Source organism: Ursus americanus, chromosome 1, assembly GCF_024610735.1.
Source record: "Ursus americanus isolate L20-20 chromosome 1, mUrsAme1.1.p, whole genome shotgun sequence".
In the NCBI taxonomy this organism is placed as follows: domain Eukaryota; kingdom Metazoa; phylum Chordata; class Mammalia; order Carnivora; family Ursidae; genus Ursus; species Ursus americanus.
In genome coordinates, this window is record NC_142127.1 from 58790654 (window position 1) to 58806468 (window position 15815).

General features: G+C 36.8%; 1 protein-coding gene across 7 annotated transcripts in view; it reads right to left on the bottom strand.

Annotated features, from left to right (window-relative positions):
* Positions 1 to 15815, bottom strand: part of PDE1A (phosphodiesterase 1A) — a 324675-nt gene that overhangs the window by 240254 nt on the left and 68606 nt on the right. Inside the window, exon 1 of one of the 7 annotated variants that reach the window (XM_045806256.2) lies at positions 37 to 14735. The exons of the other annotated variants lie outside the window; for them this stretch is intronic. Coding sequence (XP_045662212.1) covers positions 37 to 89 — 53 coding nt within the window. The 5' untranslated portion in view covers positions 90 to 14735. Of the gene's footprint in view, positions 1 to 36; positions 14736 to 15815 lie in introns of those variants that run through there. 7 annotated transcript variants of the gene reach the window in all.

A 15815-nucleotide genomic window follows, 5' to 3' on the forward strand; every position in this document is an offset into this window, starting at 1 on the left:
TAGCCCTGGAGCCAACTGGGATGTAGCATTACTTACCTAAAGATGGGTCTTTGGAGATGTTTCTTCCTGATTGTGACATGGTCATCCATTTAAAGGTAAAAGTTTAACTTCTTCCTGGAAACCACTCCAGAAATCCAGGGAGAGAATGTGGAAGCTTATCCTGGTCTATTGTGCTGCAAGGAGTCCAGAAGGAAAAAGTAGTTTCCTCTTTCTCTTCTTGGGTGCTAGGAGAAAACTTCCCTGCTCTCTGCCAGCTGAGCAGTGTGTCCATAGAGGCCACATAAGACAGGCACGTTGGGGCACTCCCCCACAGAGCAGGGCGTGCAAAAACCACCAACAGTCACGGTGATACAGGCAAGAGAAGTGCACAGGACCCTCGGAAACAGAACAAAACAAACAGAAAACTTCCTACCCTAGTGGCACCCAGGTAGGAGCTCCCTGAGTTCTTGCAGCCCTGAGAGCACTCCTTCCACATGCTGGTCAAGCTCGGGAAAGCTAAGTCCCTCCCTGTCTTTAAAACAGCCTGTTCTGAGGCTCAACTTTTTTCTTCAAAATAAAAGTTGTACAGCTAGTTCAGCAGTCCCATGTGAGTACCCTCTGAAAGTTTGTTCCGTTAAAATAGGAACTGTATACAAATTAACGAAGGAAGATGGGCTCAGGCTGTGTGGCTGGCTCTGTTTCAAAAGATTACAATTATTTTATAATATTGCTTTTATCCACACTGGATTTAGTGTAGCGACCACTCATGATTTTTGGCATTCATAACCCGATAACCTACACTTGGCTAAAGTCAAAGATATCATTTCAACTGATAGAAGCCCATGTGAAGCTGGCCAGAGCTGCAAAAGTTAGAAAAACAAAAATTGCTCAGTTCTATCAGTGACATTGTGCCCAGATGTCTGTACCCAGAGTGACTTTCAAACTAAGTGGAGACACCGCAAAAAAGATATGAAAACACACACACACACAATTTTTTTAAACCCCCCAAACTCCCTTGGAAACTTAAGTTTTTATACTATATGATCAAATTTGAGTTTCAAAAATAAAAAGAAAGAAATGTAGGTATTAGAGGGAAGTTGTAAACAGCTGAAAATAAATGACATTAAAAACTGTTTTACTTGGAAGACTTAGACTCACACTGCAGGAACTCTAGTTCTAGTTACAGATAAGATGAACCCTCACATTTTAATATAACATATTTTGGAGACATTCCTATATCTGAATCACCAACAAAATTCCTACTCAATCAATAGCGTCATGAGATTCCAGGCCAGAAGTTTGGTATGTAATAAAATAAACCATCTCAAAGCATGATGAAAATGTTTTTAAAATATACGTGTGATAAAGGCAGGGGAAATTGAGAAACACTCATGCCTTTAATTGAATGATCAAATAAGGGTCGAAAGACACAGAGGATATGACCTATATGGTTGCAATCTGTAGTTCTCAGCACTCACCAAATACGTCCACAGGAGCAAGAACACATTTTTATTTTCCTCTCAGAGGAAAGACAAAGAAGAAGAGAATTACAAAGAAATCACTGATTATATCGAGCACAGTTCTAATCCATATTTTTTTTAATTTTTCTAATGACATCATTCTAAGACAGGATTGAACTAAAAGTAATCAGTGGGTTCTAATCCTAGTTCTATCATGAAAATGCTGGGCCATTGTTGGAAAAATTCTTGACCTATCTGAGCCCCAGTTTTTGTATTTATAAAATGAGGTTATAACATTCATTGAATTCTATGTTCTTTTCCAGCTTTAATGGTACCATCGTGCTATTTCTAAATATGATTAGTGTACTTCTTGCTAAGGAACTAGCATAGAAGTTATGATGCCTAATACTCCAAAATACACATTTATTATGTAAAGCTATAGGTAAAGAAGTCATAAATAAAAAGATAATTTTATATTGTATGTATCTCTGTAGATATTATATATTTACTTAATGACATCTAAATTAGCATTCTCTTAATTATCAATAAGCATCCAATCATAAATTGACATGTATGCAATACTGCAGTTAAATCTGGAGACCATGTATATGCAAACTGATATGCAGACCTTTGGAATAAATGCATGATTATAACCATATGCTTTGGCTTTCTTTGTATAGGAAGGCACATAAGAAATAACATGCTGCACAGGTCTTCTGGGAGGATGTTTGCATTTATGGGTAGCAGTCAATTTCTGTACTCATGGTTTATCTATATTACTATTAAGTTAGCGTAAATATTCCTGAAGGACAACTCAAGAGAATAAGAAGCTCATTAACTTTTAAAAATTAACTTTTGTTTTGTCGACTTTTGAATTAGAAAGGTGAGAGGATTTCTTCATTTATAGGATGGAAAGAACTCAGCACAAATACTAGTAAACTTCTAGCCAAGGTACAGCTCAAATGACAAGCCAAGTATAAAATCTAACTTGAAGCTCAAAGGCTTGATTATCAACTACGTAATCTGAAAGCTGTCAAATTAATTTACAGGAGAATAATATATTTGTCTTGCATTAAGTTTATATTCCTTTTGCTCTTTAGTTATTAAGGTAGAAAGCTTAGATTTCCATTTATATCAAGCACCATATTTAAACCCAATCTTAGAACCTAAAAAGCCATAAGAAAATACAAGTAAGTTAAATATTCACCTGGCACAAAGAAAAATATGTATTTCTTAAATGTCTCTGTAAACTTTTTATCAAAAAGCATTTAACATTGGGAAGAAAAGTTTGCTTTATTAACATAGTCAACTTTAATATAGTATTCAATAAGATAAAAGGACTCCACTATTGTTGCTTAAATTACAAAAATATATCCCTTAAATTAACACAATTGTACTGTGTAAAGTACTAAAATTTATTGTATAAATAACCAGGCCAACTCTCCTATAAAATAAACTAAATACAATTTATTATGAATAGTTTTTTCCTGGGAGTGGGGATCAGAAATGGTGTTTATATTTTTCCTGTTATGGTAAACTCTGTTTCAGTATGACCTTGCCTAACACTTCTAGGAGCACTCCCTGCTCGAACACGCGGTTTCTCTCTCTCTCTCTCTCTCTCTCTCTTTCTCTCTCTCTCTCTCTCTCTCTCACACACACACACACACACACACACACACCTCTTTCCCCTACTCAGCACTGTTTGAGACTGTCAAAACAGGTGCTTAATAAATATTACTTAAATTAATTTGTTAAAATGCTCAGTTGAAACACATCAATGTATCTAACATAACTCATGGTGTGTGACAAAAAACATAGATCAGCTCCATGACTTTCCCAATCAGGTGAATACTAAGTGTGTCATGGTATTTTGTTTTAAGCACCTTGGAAAATAGGTAAGCTTTACTTTCTCTTGCTTTTTTTTTTTTCCATTGTACTACTCTATTCTATGGCTCTGTTTGTTATATGTAAGTGCCAAAAATCATGCAATGGTAGAAAAATCATGTAATATTAATGACAGCCCAAGAACCGATTATGAATTTATCTATAGGTTATCAATTTACCACTTAAGTCTGGCCAAATATCAGCCTGAGACAAAGTGTATGGTTTGTTTGTTTGTTTGTTTTCACACAGTTTAAACACAATGTCCCAAGTTATGTATTTAAGTGAGTTTTAAATTAATTGGAGAAGTGGGAAGAGATGCAAGAAAGAAAGGATCAAATGCCATTTTAGGTTTTACTACTATATACATATGATATCATTTAAATTTAAAAAAAAAAAAAACCATTTCTTTCACTCTTGCCTCTCCACCTTCCATCAAGGTTAGTGCTAGTCCTGTGTGTGATTAGAGAGTCTCCTATACCTAATCTCCAGTTCAGTAGTTCTCAATCTTATTTTTTTGACACATTATACATGAAAGATAAAATGTGTATATGATACTCTACCAAAAAATGCCTAAATTTTGATAAAACCAAGAAAAGTAAAATGCAGGCACTGTCGTAATTTTCATTTGATGTATAAATACTGCATCAGTAAAGTGGAACACCACTTGGTCAACTCTACCATGAGATAAATAGAAGGGTGTAAACTATTCCTAATGTACCAACCTTAACTCTGCCCCTTTACCACTAGGCCAAAAAACTATTGTGTACAAGTGCACAAGACTGGCATCATATAGAGATAACTCTAAATCTAATGTATCTTTTCCAGGTAAGTCTTTTGTAACCTTCAGCATTTCATTCATATTTTATAACAAATTTCCAGCTACGTGTTTCACAACTGATTACAAAGCTAGTTCAAAAGTGGTAGAGCTGGGATTTGAATTCAGATGTCTCATTCTTGAACCCAAGCTTTCACCCCTACTGAGTATGTTGTCACCTTGGTGGGGACACTGCCCCTGAGGTTGCTGGGTTCTTTCTGGGCTATATTTCACATTCTATGGAGAAAGAGAAGGAGCAACTAACCACGCTAATCCTCTACCCTACTGAACTATCACTGCATTGCCCATTGTGTTCCCAATACTTTCAAGAGCCAGCGCTAGAGAGGACCTACTGATATCAAGGTGAACCAATGAACAATGTTCTCCTAAGATTCAAATGAAAGCAGTGTCCTATTATAAAGAGCCCTGACTAATGTCAAGGCACATATATTTCTATCCTAGCTCTAGCAGCGATTTTCTCAACTCCCTGCACATCTGTTTCCTTAGCAATCAAACTAAGAAGTTGGCCGTCATGGGGCATCTGGGTAGCTCAGTTGGTTAAGCATCTGCCTTTGGCTCAGGTCATGATCCCAAGGTCCTGGGATCAAGTCCCCACATCAGGCTCCAGGGAGCCTGCTTATCCCTCTCCCTCTGCTCTTCCCCCTGCTTGTGTTCTCTCACTCTCTCTGTCAAATAAACAAATAAAAATTTTTTAAAAATTATATATATATATATATATATATATATTTCATATATAATTCATGACCTCGAAGATCCTTTCCAGCTCCGAATTTTTGTGACTCTATGACTGACCCTGTGATAACATGTCAAGTTATTTAAACTTGGTGTCCAAACAAGAATAAGCTCTGTGGTTATTTTTAGCTTTTCTTAACCACAACGAAGCTATGCATACCACCAGAATACTTTTCATCCCCATTGTTGTGGGTTTAAAAATACAACACACTGCTATTCAAATGTGGAAATAAATTGTAGTATCTCTAGTTTTTCTAATTAAGCTGTTTTCTTTTTTTCTATAGCTTCTCTTTGGAACTACCATCACTGGAATGTAAACTACAGGAAGACAGGGATTAGTGTCTGTTGCATTCCTAGTGCATGGTATATATGAGACATTCAATGGCTATTTATGAAATGAATGAACACATGAACAAAGTGCCTATTAATGCTAGCTCATCATCTTTTTGTATATTCTCTTTTTAAAAACTTAGTCATATCTGGTAAATGTTCAGACGTTCATATTTCCTCCAACCCACTGTTTTCCTTCAAGGAGGCATCTGACTTCATAGGGAGGTGGGTTTCTATGATCCTGTAGTGTCAGAAAAAAGGTGGCCTGAAGCCCAAACCTGTAAGTCTCTGCATTCCTTTGTTTTCTCTGGTCTCTGCAACCATGTCTCTTGTCTGTCTGGTCACTTGGCTCCCTGGACACACCTACTGCTGAAATCTATGGCTGTTATGTTCAGTAGGCTCAATCTGGGAACTATGGTCATCCTTTTCCCCTTAAGTCCAATCTCAGCCTTCACTGGTGGTGCAGGACCCTCAGGATGTATATTACATCCTACATCTGGATCTCTGCTGAGGTTCTTAACCCTTGGTTTCTGTATAGGATTCCCTGACCCCTTACTATGGGCATGGCAGGCTCATGGCAGATAAACTTTCTCAACTCAGCAGGACTCCTGAACCCTCCATCCTACACAGGCACTGAGGAAGGCTTGGGATTGGACATGCCATACCACCATTTTTATTCTGTTGTAGCTAAACTCACTAAGTCACTGGGAAAATCCTCTGCTGTATGCTTTCACTCTAAGCTTTCATGCTCCCCACTGTAAGCTTAATCGATAAAAGTTGTGTGTGTTCTGACTGCTTCACTGACTGGCCATTCCCCTTACCCTGTCCACCTTGGGCCTCCCTATTCCGAGAGAATAGAATTAGAAGTGGAGTCTGATATAAGACTGATGAATCACAGGCCTGTACCTCTGAAACCAATAATACATTGTATGTTAATTAATTGAATTTAAATAAAAAAGGTAAAAAAAAAAAGAAGTGGGGCCTAAACATGTGACTGAATTGTTGTAATCTCATGATAAAACTTTAATGAATGAGCAGTTGCTTCTTATGGATGAGTAAAGAAAGCAGCTTCTTTTTTTTAATAATTTTTATTTTGTTATATTAGTCACCGTACAGTACATCCCCAGTTTCTGATGCAATGTTCCATGATTCATCACTTGCGTATAACACCCAGTGCACCATGTAATATGTGCCTTCCTTAAGAAAGCAGCTTCTTGAGACAGAATCTACTCCTGGTGAAGATGCTGTGCAGATTGTTGAAATGAAAACAAAGGATTTTAAATATTAGGTAAACCTAGATGATAAAGCAGTGATGGAGTCTGAGAAGATTGACTCCAATTTTGAAAGTTCTACTGTGGATAAAATGCAATCAAACAGCATTGCATGCTACAGAGAAACCACTTGCAAAGGAAAAATCAATCAATGCAGCAAAGTTCATTGTTGTCCTATTTTAAGAAATTGCCACAGCTACCCCAAACTTTAGCTAAACTACCACCATGTAATCAGTCAGAAGCCATCAATACTGAGGCAAGACCCTCCATCAGCAAAACTATTATTACTCTGTTAAGAAAACCACAGGCCCAGGATGGAGTCACTTATTCTAGGCCAAGTCATCAAAACAGGGTTTAATACCTAACCTAATTACAGCTTCAACCTCCCCCAGAAATGTAGTCTTAACAGGTTAGTCAGAAACTGTTTTATCAGCATGAAGGAGGTAATCTGTTACCTGGGACTTCTCCATGCCCCAAAGGAAGATGAGTAATCTGTAGGATAAGGACCCCTGCCCTTCCCCCTACTGGGAAAGTGACCTTGCCTGAAATAATCTTTTCTTTTCTTTTCTTTTGCTAATAACTTCTTTGTCCCACGCTCCTTCCTGCAAGAACCTTCCTTTTTTTTTTTTTATTAGTTTCTGAGGTAGAATTTAGTGATTCATCAGGTGGTGAGCACCCAGGGCTCATCATATCAAGAGTCCTCCCTAAAGCCCATCACCCAGTTATCCAAAATCTATACAGAACTTATCAAACTCAGCACCCAAAAAGCCTTCCATTTTGTACAACTCCTTGGAGCTCCCCCCTACTTGCTTGATGGAATGCTGCCCCATTCACGAATCTCTTAATAAAGTCAATTGGATCCTCAAATTTTCTCAGTTAAATTTTGTTTCTTAACAATTTCCTGAAAGCTTAGATGATGGTTAGCATTTTTTAGCAATAAAGTATTATTTATTTATTTATTATTTTTTCTATTTTTTTTAAAGATTTTATTTATTTATTTATTTATTTATTTGACAGAGAGAGAGAGCACAAGCACAGAGAGCAGCAGGCAGAGGGAAAAGCAGATTCCCAGAATCCTAGGATCATGACCTGAGCCAAAGGCAGACACTTAACCATCTGAGCCACCCAGGCGCCCCTAAATATAACTTGATTATGCACTGGGAAGCCAAAAAATTCATTTGACTTGCTTTAATGCAATATTCACTTTATTGCAGTATTCTGGAAGAGAACCTGAAATATCTCCAAGGTATGCCTATATTAAAGTCTGGCTTCTTGTTTTTACTTTCATCTGTGGTAACAATAATCCCACTCCCCACACTGCATGGTGCCTCTGCCTAACTGGGAGAAGATAAGATCATATTTATTAAGTGGAAGAGCGATAAGCACATTATTCCCATCATTTTATGCTGTTTTCTTATTCACTTCAGTGGGTGCATTGTGAGTAAATTAAACAACAATCTTAACACTGTCCTCACCTATCTATCCCCTATCTCATTTGCTCTTTGCAAATGAGACTGTTTCATTCCTCACTACCCACGCTGGGGTTTTGTTCCTTCACTCCACACTCTCTCGGACTCTTGCATATACTGTTTCCAAGGTTTAAAATGCTGTTCCTTCTGCCCATTGCTCAGATTTCAGCCACACTTTCACCTCTGAGAGGTGACTCCTCTGACAACCCCATCTGAATTCATATATCTACAATATTGTCTTTGTTCCCCTATTAGCAAGCTTCAGAATCTGTGTGTCATGTTAAAGATTTATTCACAAATTCATCTGGTTAATGATGAATAAACCCACTCTTCAGTAACTGAGGGAAAAATCAGAACATCAAACTGTTCCTGACTACCTTAAACATAAACCTGACCAAGTTATATAAAAATAAAATTTTTCTTATTATATATGTCTGTGAAGGGGAGCAAAATACACCACTCCAAAATACAGCTCTTTGGCATATTGATTATCTTAATCTGGTTATTTTTAAGAAATGGAAGACCCTGGTGATGCTCAGGAAACTCAGTAGAAGTTACCATTTTGTAAGAAATATTTACATTTATTACGGAAATCTCGATTTCCAAAATCGTCTCTCTGGCTGTACTAGGAAGAGGAGGATATCTAAATCTCCAGAAACTGTTATCAACGGAGAAAGTTTGGGCTTAAATCTGCATAACAGCCTTACTTTTGTTTATTGTGCTTTTCCTGGAAGCCTCCCATAACCAACTTCCCATCCCCAACATCTATCCTTAGCTGAAAATGGTATTTAAGTTGATGACTTTGGCCATTTGGAAGTTACTCAGTTTTTCTGGGTCTCTCCCATGTATCCATGTTACTAAATTTTGTTTACTTTTCTCCTGTCAATCTGTCTTACATCAATTTAATTATTAGACCAGCCAAAGAACCTAGAAGCAAAGAAGAGAACTTTTCCACCTCTACATCTGTAAGAACCTGAAAGTAGACTCTTACTGATCTCTTGCAATGCTTCAAAACATTCTCTAATACTTACATATGTGTTTCATCTTGAAATGTTTGTCATTACACTTTTCAAATGAGGAACTCTACATATCTGAGAATAAATCCATTGAATATTAAAATTGACAATGCAACTGATTAATCACTTTGGAAATGGTTCTCAATTTGATCAAACATGTTTTCTAACTTATGGCAAAAAGCAGACTCTACCCCATTAATAGTTTTAAACTATTGTAAGTCAGAATTAGTTTACTGGCCACTTATTCAATAATAAAATACATCAGAATTGTTATTTTCTTCAATGAGTTAATAAGAAAGACCAGGTATATAGCTTCAAGTGGCAAGGAAATGTTGCCTCGATTTGGCTGACTCTTTGGCCAGGTATCAGAGCTGAGCCTTTCTACTTCACAAAGTAGGAGAAATTCCTCTTTGTCATTTAAGTGTGGAAGCAGGTCAGCTAAAGTTTGATTGGCTCCAATTAGCACTCCCACAAGTTCTGACAGCCTTAGTGCTGGCAGTGGGACAACTTCTCTTAAGTGCGTGTGACATTCTGTGAAAACATCAACAACAACAACAAAGGAAATCATTTAAAGCAGAATCTCATCACCAAACACCCGCCCACAGCTCACCGTGTAATAAAGCAACAAATAAATTCACTGTAAAAGGCAATGACTTTTGCATAGTGGGAAGTTAAATAAACATTGCAAAAAGAGACCTCCTTAATATAAAATTCCCTTTGAGTCAGAGGACTAAGAAAGAGATGGTTGAACTAGGACTTGAATGATGAATAGATATTCAGTAAGAGGCTAAGACGAAGCGCAAGCAAAGTACTTCATCAGTCCTAAGCACTAGTCAACAACAGTTGAGTTGGAGGACGCATTGTGGCTGAAGCCGTGTGCTGTGGTTCCTGCCATGTTAGCCTGCAGAATTCAAGAGGCTTACAGCATCACATAGGAGGGGAGTTGTAACGAGGAAAATAATCGATGTGATATCGCAGTTTAAAAGCATGTGATTCAAAGTTTCCATTACTCCCCAAACATGCCAAAAATGTTCTTATCTGCAGTTCTTCAGGCAGTGGAAAGCTGTCCAAAGGTACGATACTGAGACACGTTTAGTTCCTCTGCAGCTCTGAAACCCATCACTAAATCATTAACTTAGCCTCAGTACTGAGTCATCATTACCAGCTTTCCTCCATATTTTAAGTTTGGTTTCAACATGACTTCAGATTCAATTAGGAGGTTGTTGTTTGTTTACTTTGTTTTAAGTCTGTCTTAAGCTTCCAGTAATGCCTATGAATAAATATGCAGAACTACCAAGAATGAATTGAATCAGTGTCAGTAAATGGAAAATTCCTAAATGCTAACCTATTGACTCTCCAAGCTTTTAGAATTAGACAGCAATAGAGATAATCATGACTCACACTGACTTTGAATAGAAGCAGCCACTCGATTTGCCAAGATTTTAATAGTATATGTGGTAGGTTCTGTAAAAATAACTCAAATGTATAGAAATAGGTCACTACCCCTATTACCTTTCCAAAACAAAAATGAGTTCTCAGAGAGAATAAATACAGACCACATATATTTGTACCCTCACATCCATTCACTCCTCAAAAAACTCATTCCAGCTTCAGCTTCTTGCTCCACTTCTACTCACTGTCCCCCACATCATATTCATTGGAATGATCCATCCTAGAAAATCTCATCTCTGGAATTGTTATCTTATTTCTCATATCAATATATTATTCCTATCAATTGTTCTGTGACATTATATATTTGCACATTCATTTAAAAAACTTCTAAATTTAAATTCCATAGAGGGTTTAAACTAGTCAGTGAACATTTTCCCAAGCCTGACACTAGACTGGTTATCAAAGCCCAATACCTGAGAGAATATTGGAAATCAAGTCTATTTTAGAAACTCTGTATCTTTTTTTTAAAAAAAAAATTATGAACCTTCATTTTGCTATATGGTCCCTCAAAAAGGCAATCTTCCCTCATCTGCTCTTGTCTCCACCTGGCCCAATGGAAAGCATGGGAGCATGGGAGTTGACATGGCAGTCATTACCTAGGCACAATACTTTTCTATACACTATTTCAGTTAATTCTACATAACAAACCTAGAAGGTAGATTCTCTTATCTTCAAGTCACACCTAAGGAAACTAGAGTTAAGAAAAACTATATAATTTGCCAAATGATGTACATCTTATATGTTACAGTAATAAGATCTGAATCCAGTTCTACTGGATGCCAACATCTTCATTCTTACTAACCCTGCCTCTCAATGATCATATTCTTAGTTTTAACAGTAGCCTTAAAGAAAAAGGCATCTTGGCTGACCGTATCTTAAAAATATAATTCTTTAATGATTTTAATGAGGCTGAACCCTAGCAATGATTCAGACTTGATTTCAAAGACACATTATTTTGGTTTGGGTCATTTTTACAATATAAACCTCACATATGCATGGATCAGTAAAAAAAAAAAAAAAAAAAAAACCAGAAGACTAAGTCGGAGTTTAAATTTTAAAGTTTAAATTTTGGCATTTCTTTGATGTATAATCTTCACAGAACAAAAGTGGATAAACAAAACGTTTAGTCAAAATATCACTGAGAAACCCCAGAAAAAAAGCAAGTCAGAGTAAATACATAAATGAAGTTGTGGTTCTATACCCAGCATACAGAATGGCTCTCCAATAGTGAAGTGTGTGTACTGAAGTTCTCTCTAAAATCATGCACTTAGCAACTGATCTTATATCATAAAAAAATTAATTCATTAATTAAAATCTCTACCTTTTTCAAAAATCACCTTCACAAAAAAAAAAAAAAAAAAAAAGCTGAACGGGCTCCATCTATAAACTTGCAAAGCTCAGAGTTGCCTATGAGATTACTGAGACCCTATATTACACTACAATGATAATATGAATCTCTGTGGCCATTTATTAAACATATATTATGTACCAAGCACTGGTGAGTGCTCTACAAACCCTATTACATTGAATTCTCTTGGGATAAGAATTAGTATCCCTATTTTAAAGATAATATTGTACAAATGGGACTGGCAAAGCAAGGATTTGAGTCCAGGACTGCTTTCCTCCCTAGTTCACACATTTCCTACCAGTACCTCCCCTGAATGGGGCTATCTAATATGATTTGCTTTGATTCCCTTTCGGTGCTCTTCACAGCCATTTTGCATTTTTATCCTCACTCTCTTCTGCTCCTGTTGCATTAACAATTTTCTTTTCCAATGTGAGTTCCAAGTACCATCGTTGATTCTAACTTTCTTAAATTTGTGGGAATTCTGTACTCACTTTTCTCTATTGTTGTGCAAATATAGAACATTGTTGCTGTTTTGAATGTACACATTGTTTCAGTATAGAAGCCCATGAACATTGATTTTTTTGACCTTGAGTTAATGAGTTACTTGTTGTAAATAGAAGGGTAGGCTCCTAGAACCTGAAAGGACCTTCAAGGTCCAGTTATTCACCCTCCCAAGGACTGCAGAATTTCTCTTGCTTTTCCTCCCAGAGGGCTTACTCCCAAGTGCCCCTGAGGTAGAGGAAGTGAATATGCTATTCCCTTGATCTCCATTCCTAAGAACTTTTTACAACATAAGAATTTCATCTTGTTTAATGTTACTTATATTTAAAGATAGAGGCTTTTCTCATACTAACTTCTTTACCTTGTATACAATCAAAGAAACAACCATCTGTTCCAGCAATGAAGGGGAAACTAGCTGGGGGTTGGGCTTACCAAGGACTATTTGGTTTCCAAAGTAGCAATTAAAAGGGTAAATTTTTATTTTAAGTCAATTTTTGCTTTAAACCCCACCTTTAAAAACAACACAGACTAGGGTGCCTGGGTGGCTCAGTTGGTTAAGTGTCCGCCTTCCGCTCAGGTCATGATCCCAGGGGATTGAGCCCCACATCAGACTGCCTGTTCAGCGGGGAGTCTGCTTATCCCTCTCCCCCCAACTTGTGCATGCTCTCTCTCTCTCTCTCTCAAATAAACAAAAATCTAAAATAACAACAACAATAATAATAATAATAAATAACATGGCTTAACTTCACTAGCCAATGTGACGAAGGTTTACCAGGTATTAGGAGAACAATGATTACTCAAACACAGGCACTGTCCTTAAGGAGCTCAAGTTTAAAAGGAAAAAAATAATCACTTGTAAAGGTAATTCTAAAACAATTCAGTGAGTGGATTCATAAAATAAATAAAAGAGACAAAAGAAGCTCAGAACAGAGAGAAAGAAAGACTCATGGAGGAAATTATTCTGTTTTAGCAAGGGTTAGCCAGTGATTAGGAATTCACCAGGTCAGAATTGTTTACTAGAAAGACAAAATGGAGAAAGCCAAGAAAAAGGAAGGTGGAAAATACACAGAAGCATGAAATACCATCATATTCAGGACCTGGTAGTTATCGTGGTATGAGTTAGGGTAAAAGTAGGAGCGGAAGTGGCAGGAGATAAAGTTGGAAAATGAGACAGGGGCCAAATCCTGTGCTGTGTGGGGGAGGTTAGACTATATCTAATAGGCAATGAGTAGCTACTGATTGGCTACAGTCAGGGAAAATGGCACCTCAGTTTTGCAGTTTTAGAAGATCTCACTGATTAAAATGTGGGAAATATTTTTGAAAAGAACAAGTCTGAGTGTAGGGATATCAGTAAATAGTCTATTAGAGTCTTGGTGAAAGACGTTAGTGGTATGAAGTAAGGCAAAGGCATTAATTGGAAAAGAGAGACTCTATTTAAGATATTAACAGGGTATAAAGCATAGGGCTTGGTGAATAATTGGGTATACTGAATGAGAAAGAAAAGGATTCTAAGGTAGTATTTTCATTTCTGGTTTGTTATTTGGGTGGATGGTGTAGGAAGACTCAGATCATAAAAAGAATAATGATGAAATACAAAGAAAGAAGTATGATCAGAGTTTATTGGTGGGACACAGTGAGTTGCCACACCAAGGGATGGCCCAAGTGGAGATGTTTCAGGGGCAACTAGGCATTGAAATTATGGGAGGAGGTAAGGAGTCAGTTACAGAGATAAAATGTAAATGGTTAGGAGGTGGAGGTACTGCTACATACATATAAAACGATGAATATGGATGGCATTGCTCAGAGAGAACATGTAGGTTAGAGGAATAAGGGCCCAAGAATAAAACCCTGGCAACTGAAGGATGGACACGGAAGAGTATCCAGGTGATGTCACATCAGGAGGGAATGTTTTTCCTATAATAAAAGTGGAAGGAGTGTCAAGTAGAAGAAAGGTGTTACTGTACCAAAGGTGCAAAGCAATTAAAAAGAGAAGAACACAAATGTTTTCATTACAGTTGGCAATAAGGAAGCCACTAGTGGCTTTAATGAAACAATATCTGTGCTGGAACCATTATAAATTCAGTAAGACAAAAGTTCTGAAACCAAGAAAATCATGAAAGTTGGGGGATTTCTCTAACTAGGTATCCCAAACTTCAATTAATGATTCTTATGGAAATAAATATGAAAAAAAGATATGAGCTAACTTTACAAATATTTGGCATTAGAAAAAAGAAATATAACCATCTGTTTACATGACAACAGTTTGCTTCAAGAAAGTGTTTCTAGGTTTCTTTTTTTTTTTTCTATTTTAATGCCTTGATTTAAAATTTCCAAGCAATGCTTTCTTTTGGGAAGAAATGTGTAGTAACTCAACAAGAGTTACGAATCCAAGAATCAGGACAAAGTTGTCCTGAGTCTTCAGTCTGACATTTCATTGAATAATCTGTGTGTGTGTGTGTGTGTGTGTGTGTGTGTGTGTGTGTGTGTGTGTGGTTATTTTATAGAAAGAGCAACACTGCTGGCTCTTGGCATAGTATTTAAGTAGCCACAGTCTGTCTCCTATGTCTCTTTATCTTTCAGGATTCACTTCTAGGGTCCTAGTGCTCCCATTTTTATTTCTGGATGTTTAAGTCTTGAACTACAGCAACCACCTAGAATCAATGTTCTATGTATTTCTTCTCATCTCAATTTCTATAAAAACTCAACTGTGTTCTGTGTTCTGCTCTTTCAAATGTGAGCCAGATGACCTAACAAAAAAACCGTATCTGCTGATCTTTAGCAGATGATAAAAACCTGTTGTCACATTCCAGAACATGACTATCAAGAACTCTAAAGTTAAGTAATTATGGTAGATTGGATGCTTTTCAGTTATAGCTCCATTTTAAATCATACCACATAGTCAGCTATCTATTCTTCCTAATTACATGCAGGCATATATTCACATTTAATTCTAGTAAATGCCTATTTGTGTCCTCATTCATGCAAAAGAAATAAATGCTTTACCTATTTTCTGTATCATTTAAAAAATAATTCAAATAAAACGAGTGCTCTTTTGGGAAATGAATTAATAGTATCTAAAATTTAAGATTTACTCTCAATATGACATAATTTGATTTTTCCAAATTTCTCAAATTACCTATTATCCTAACATTATTTCTTTTTTTTTATAAAGATTTTATTTATTTATTTGACAGAGAGAGAGACAGCCAGTGAGAGAGGGAACACAAGGAGGGGGAGTGGAAGAGGAAGAAGCAGCCTCCCAGCAGAGGAGCCTGATGTGGGGCTCGATCCCACGACTCTGGGATCACACCCTGAGCCGAAGGCAGACACTTAACGACTGAGCCACCCAGGCGCCCCTATCCTAACATGATTTCTTAAAAGTATCCTTTATTTTCCTCTTTAGTTTAAAATGCCACTTTTATCATATACACATTTAATTTTCATGTTTATTTGGCTTGGTCTCTCTTCTATTTTGTTGATTTTTCTGTACAAATACCATACTGGTTTAGTTATTGTATCTTTTGGTATACTAAAACAT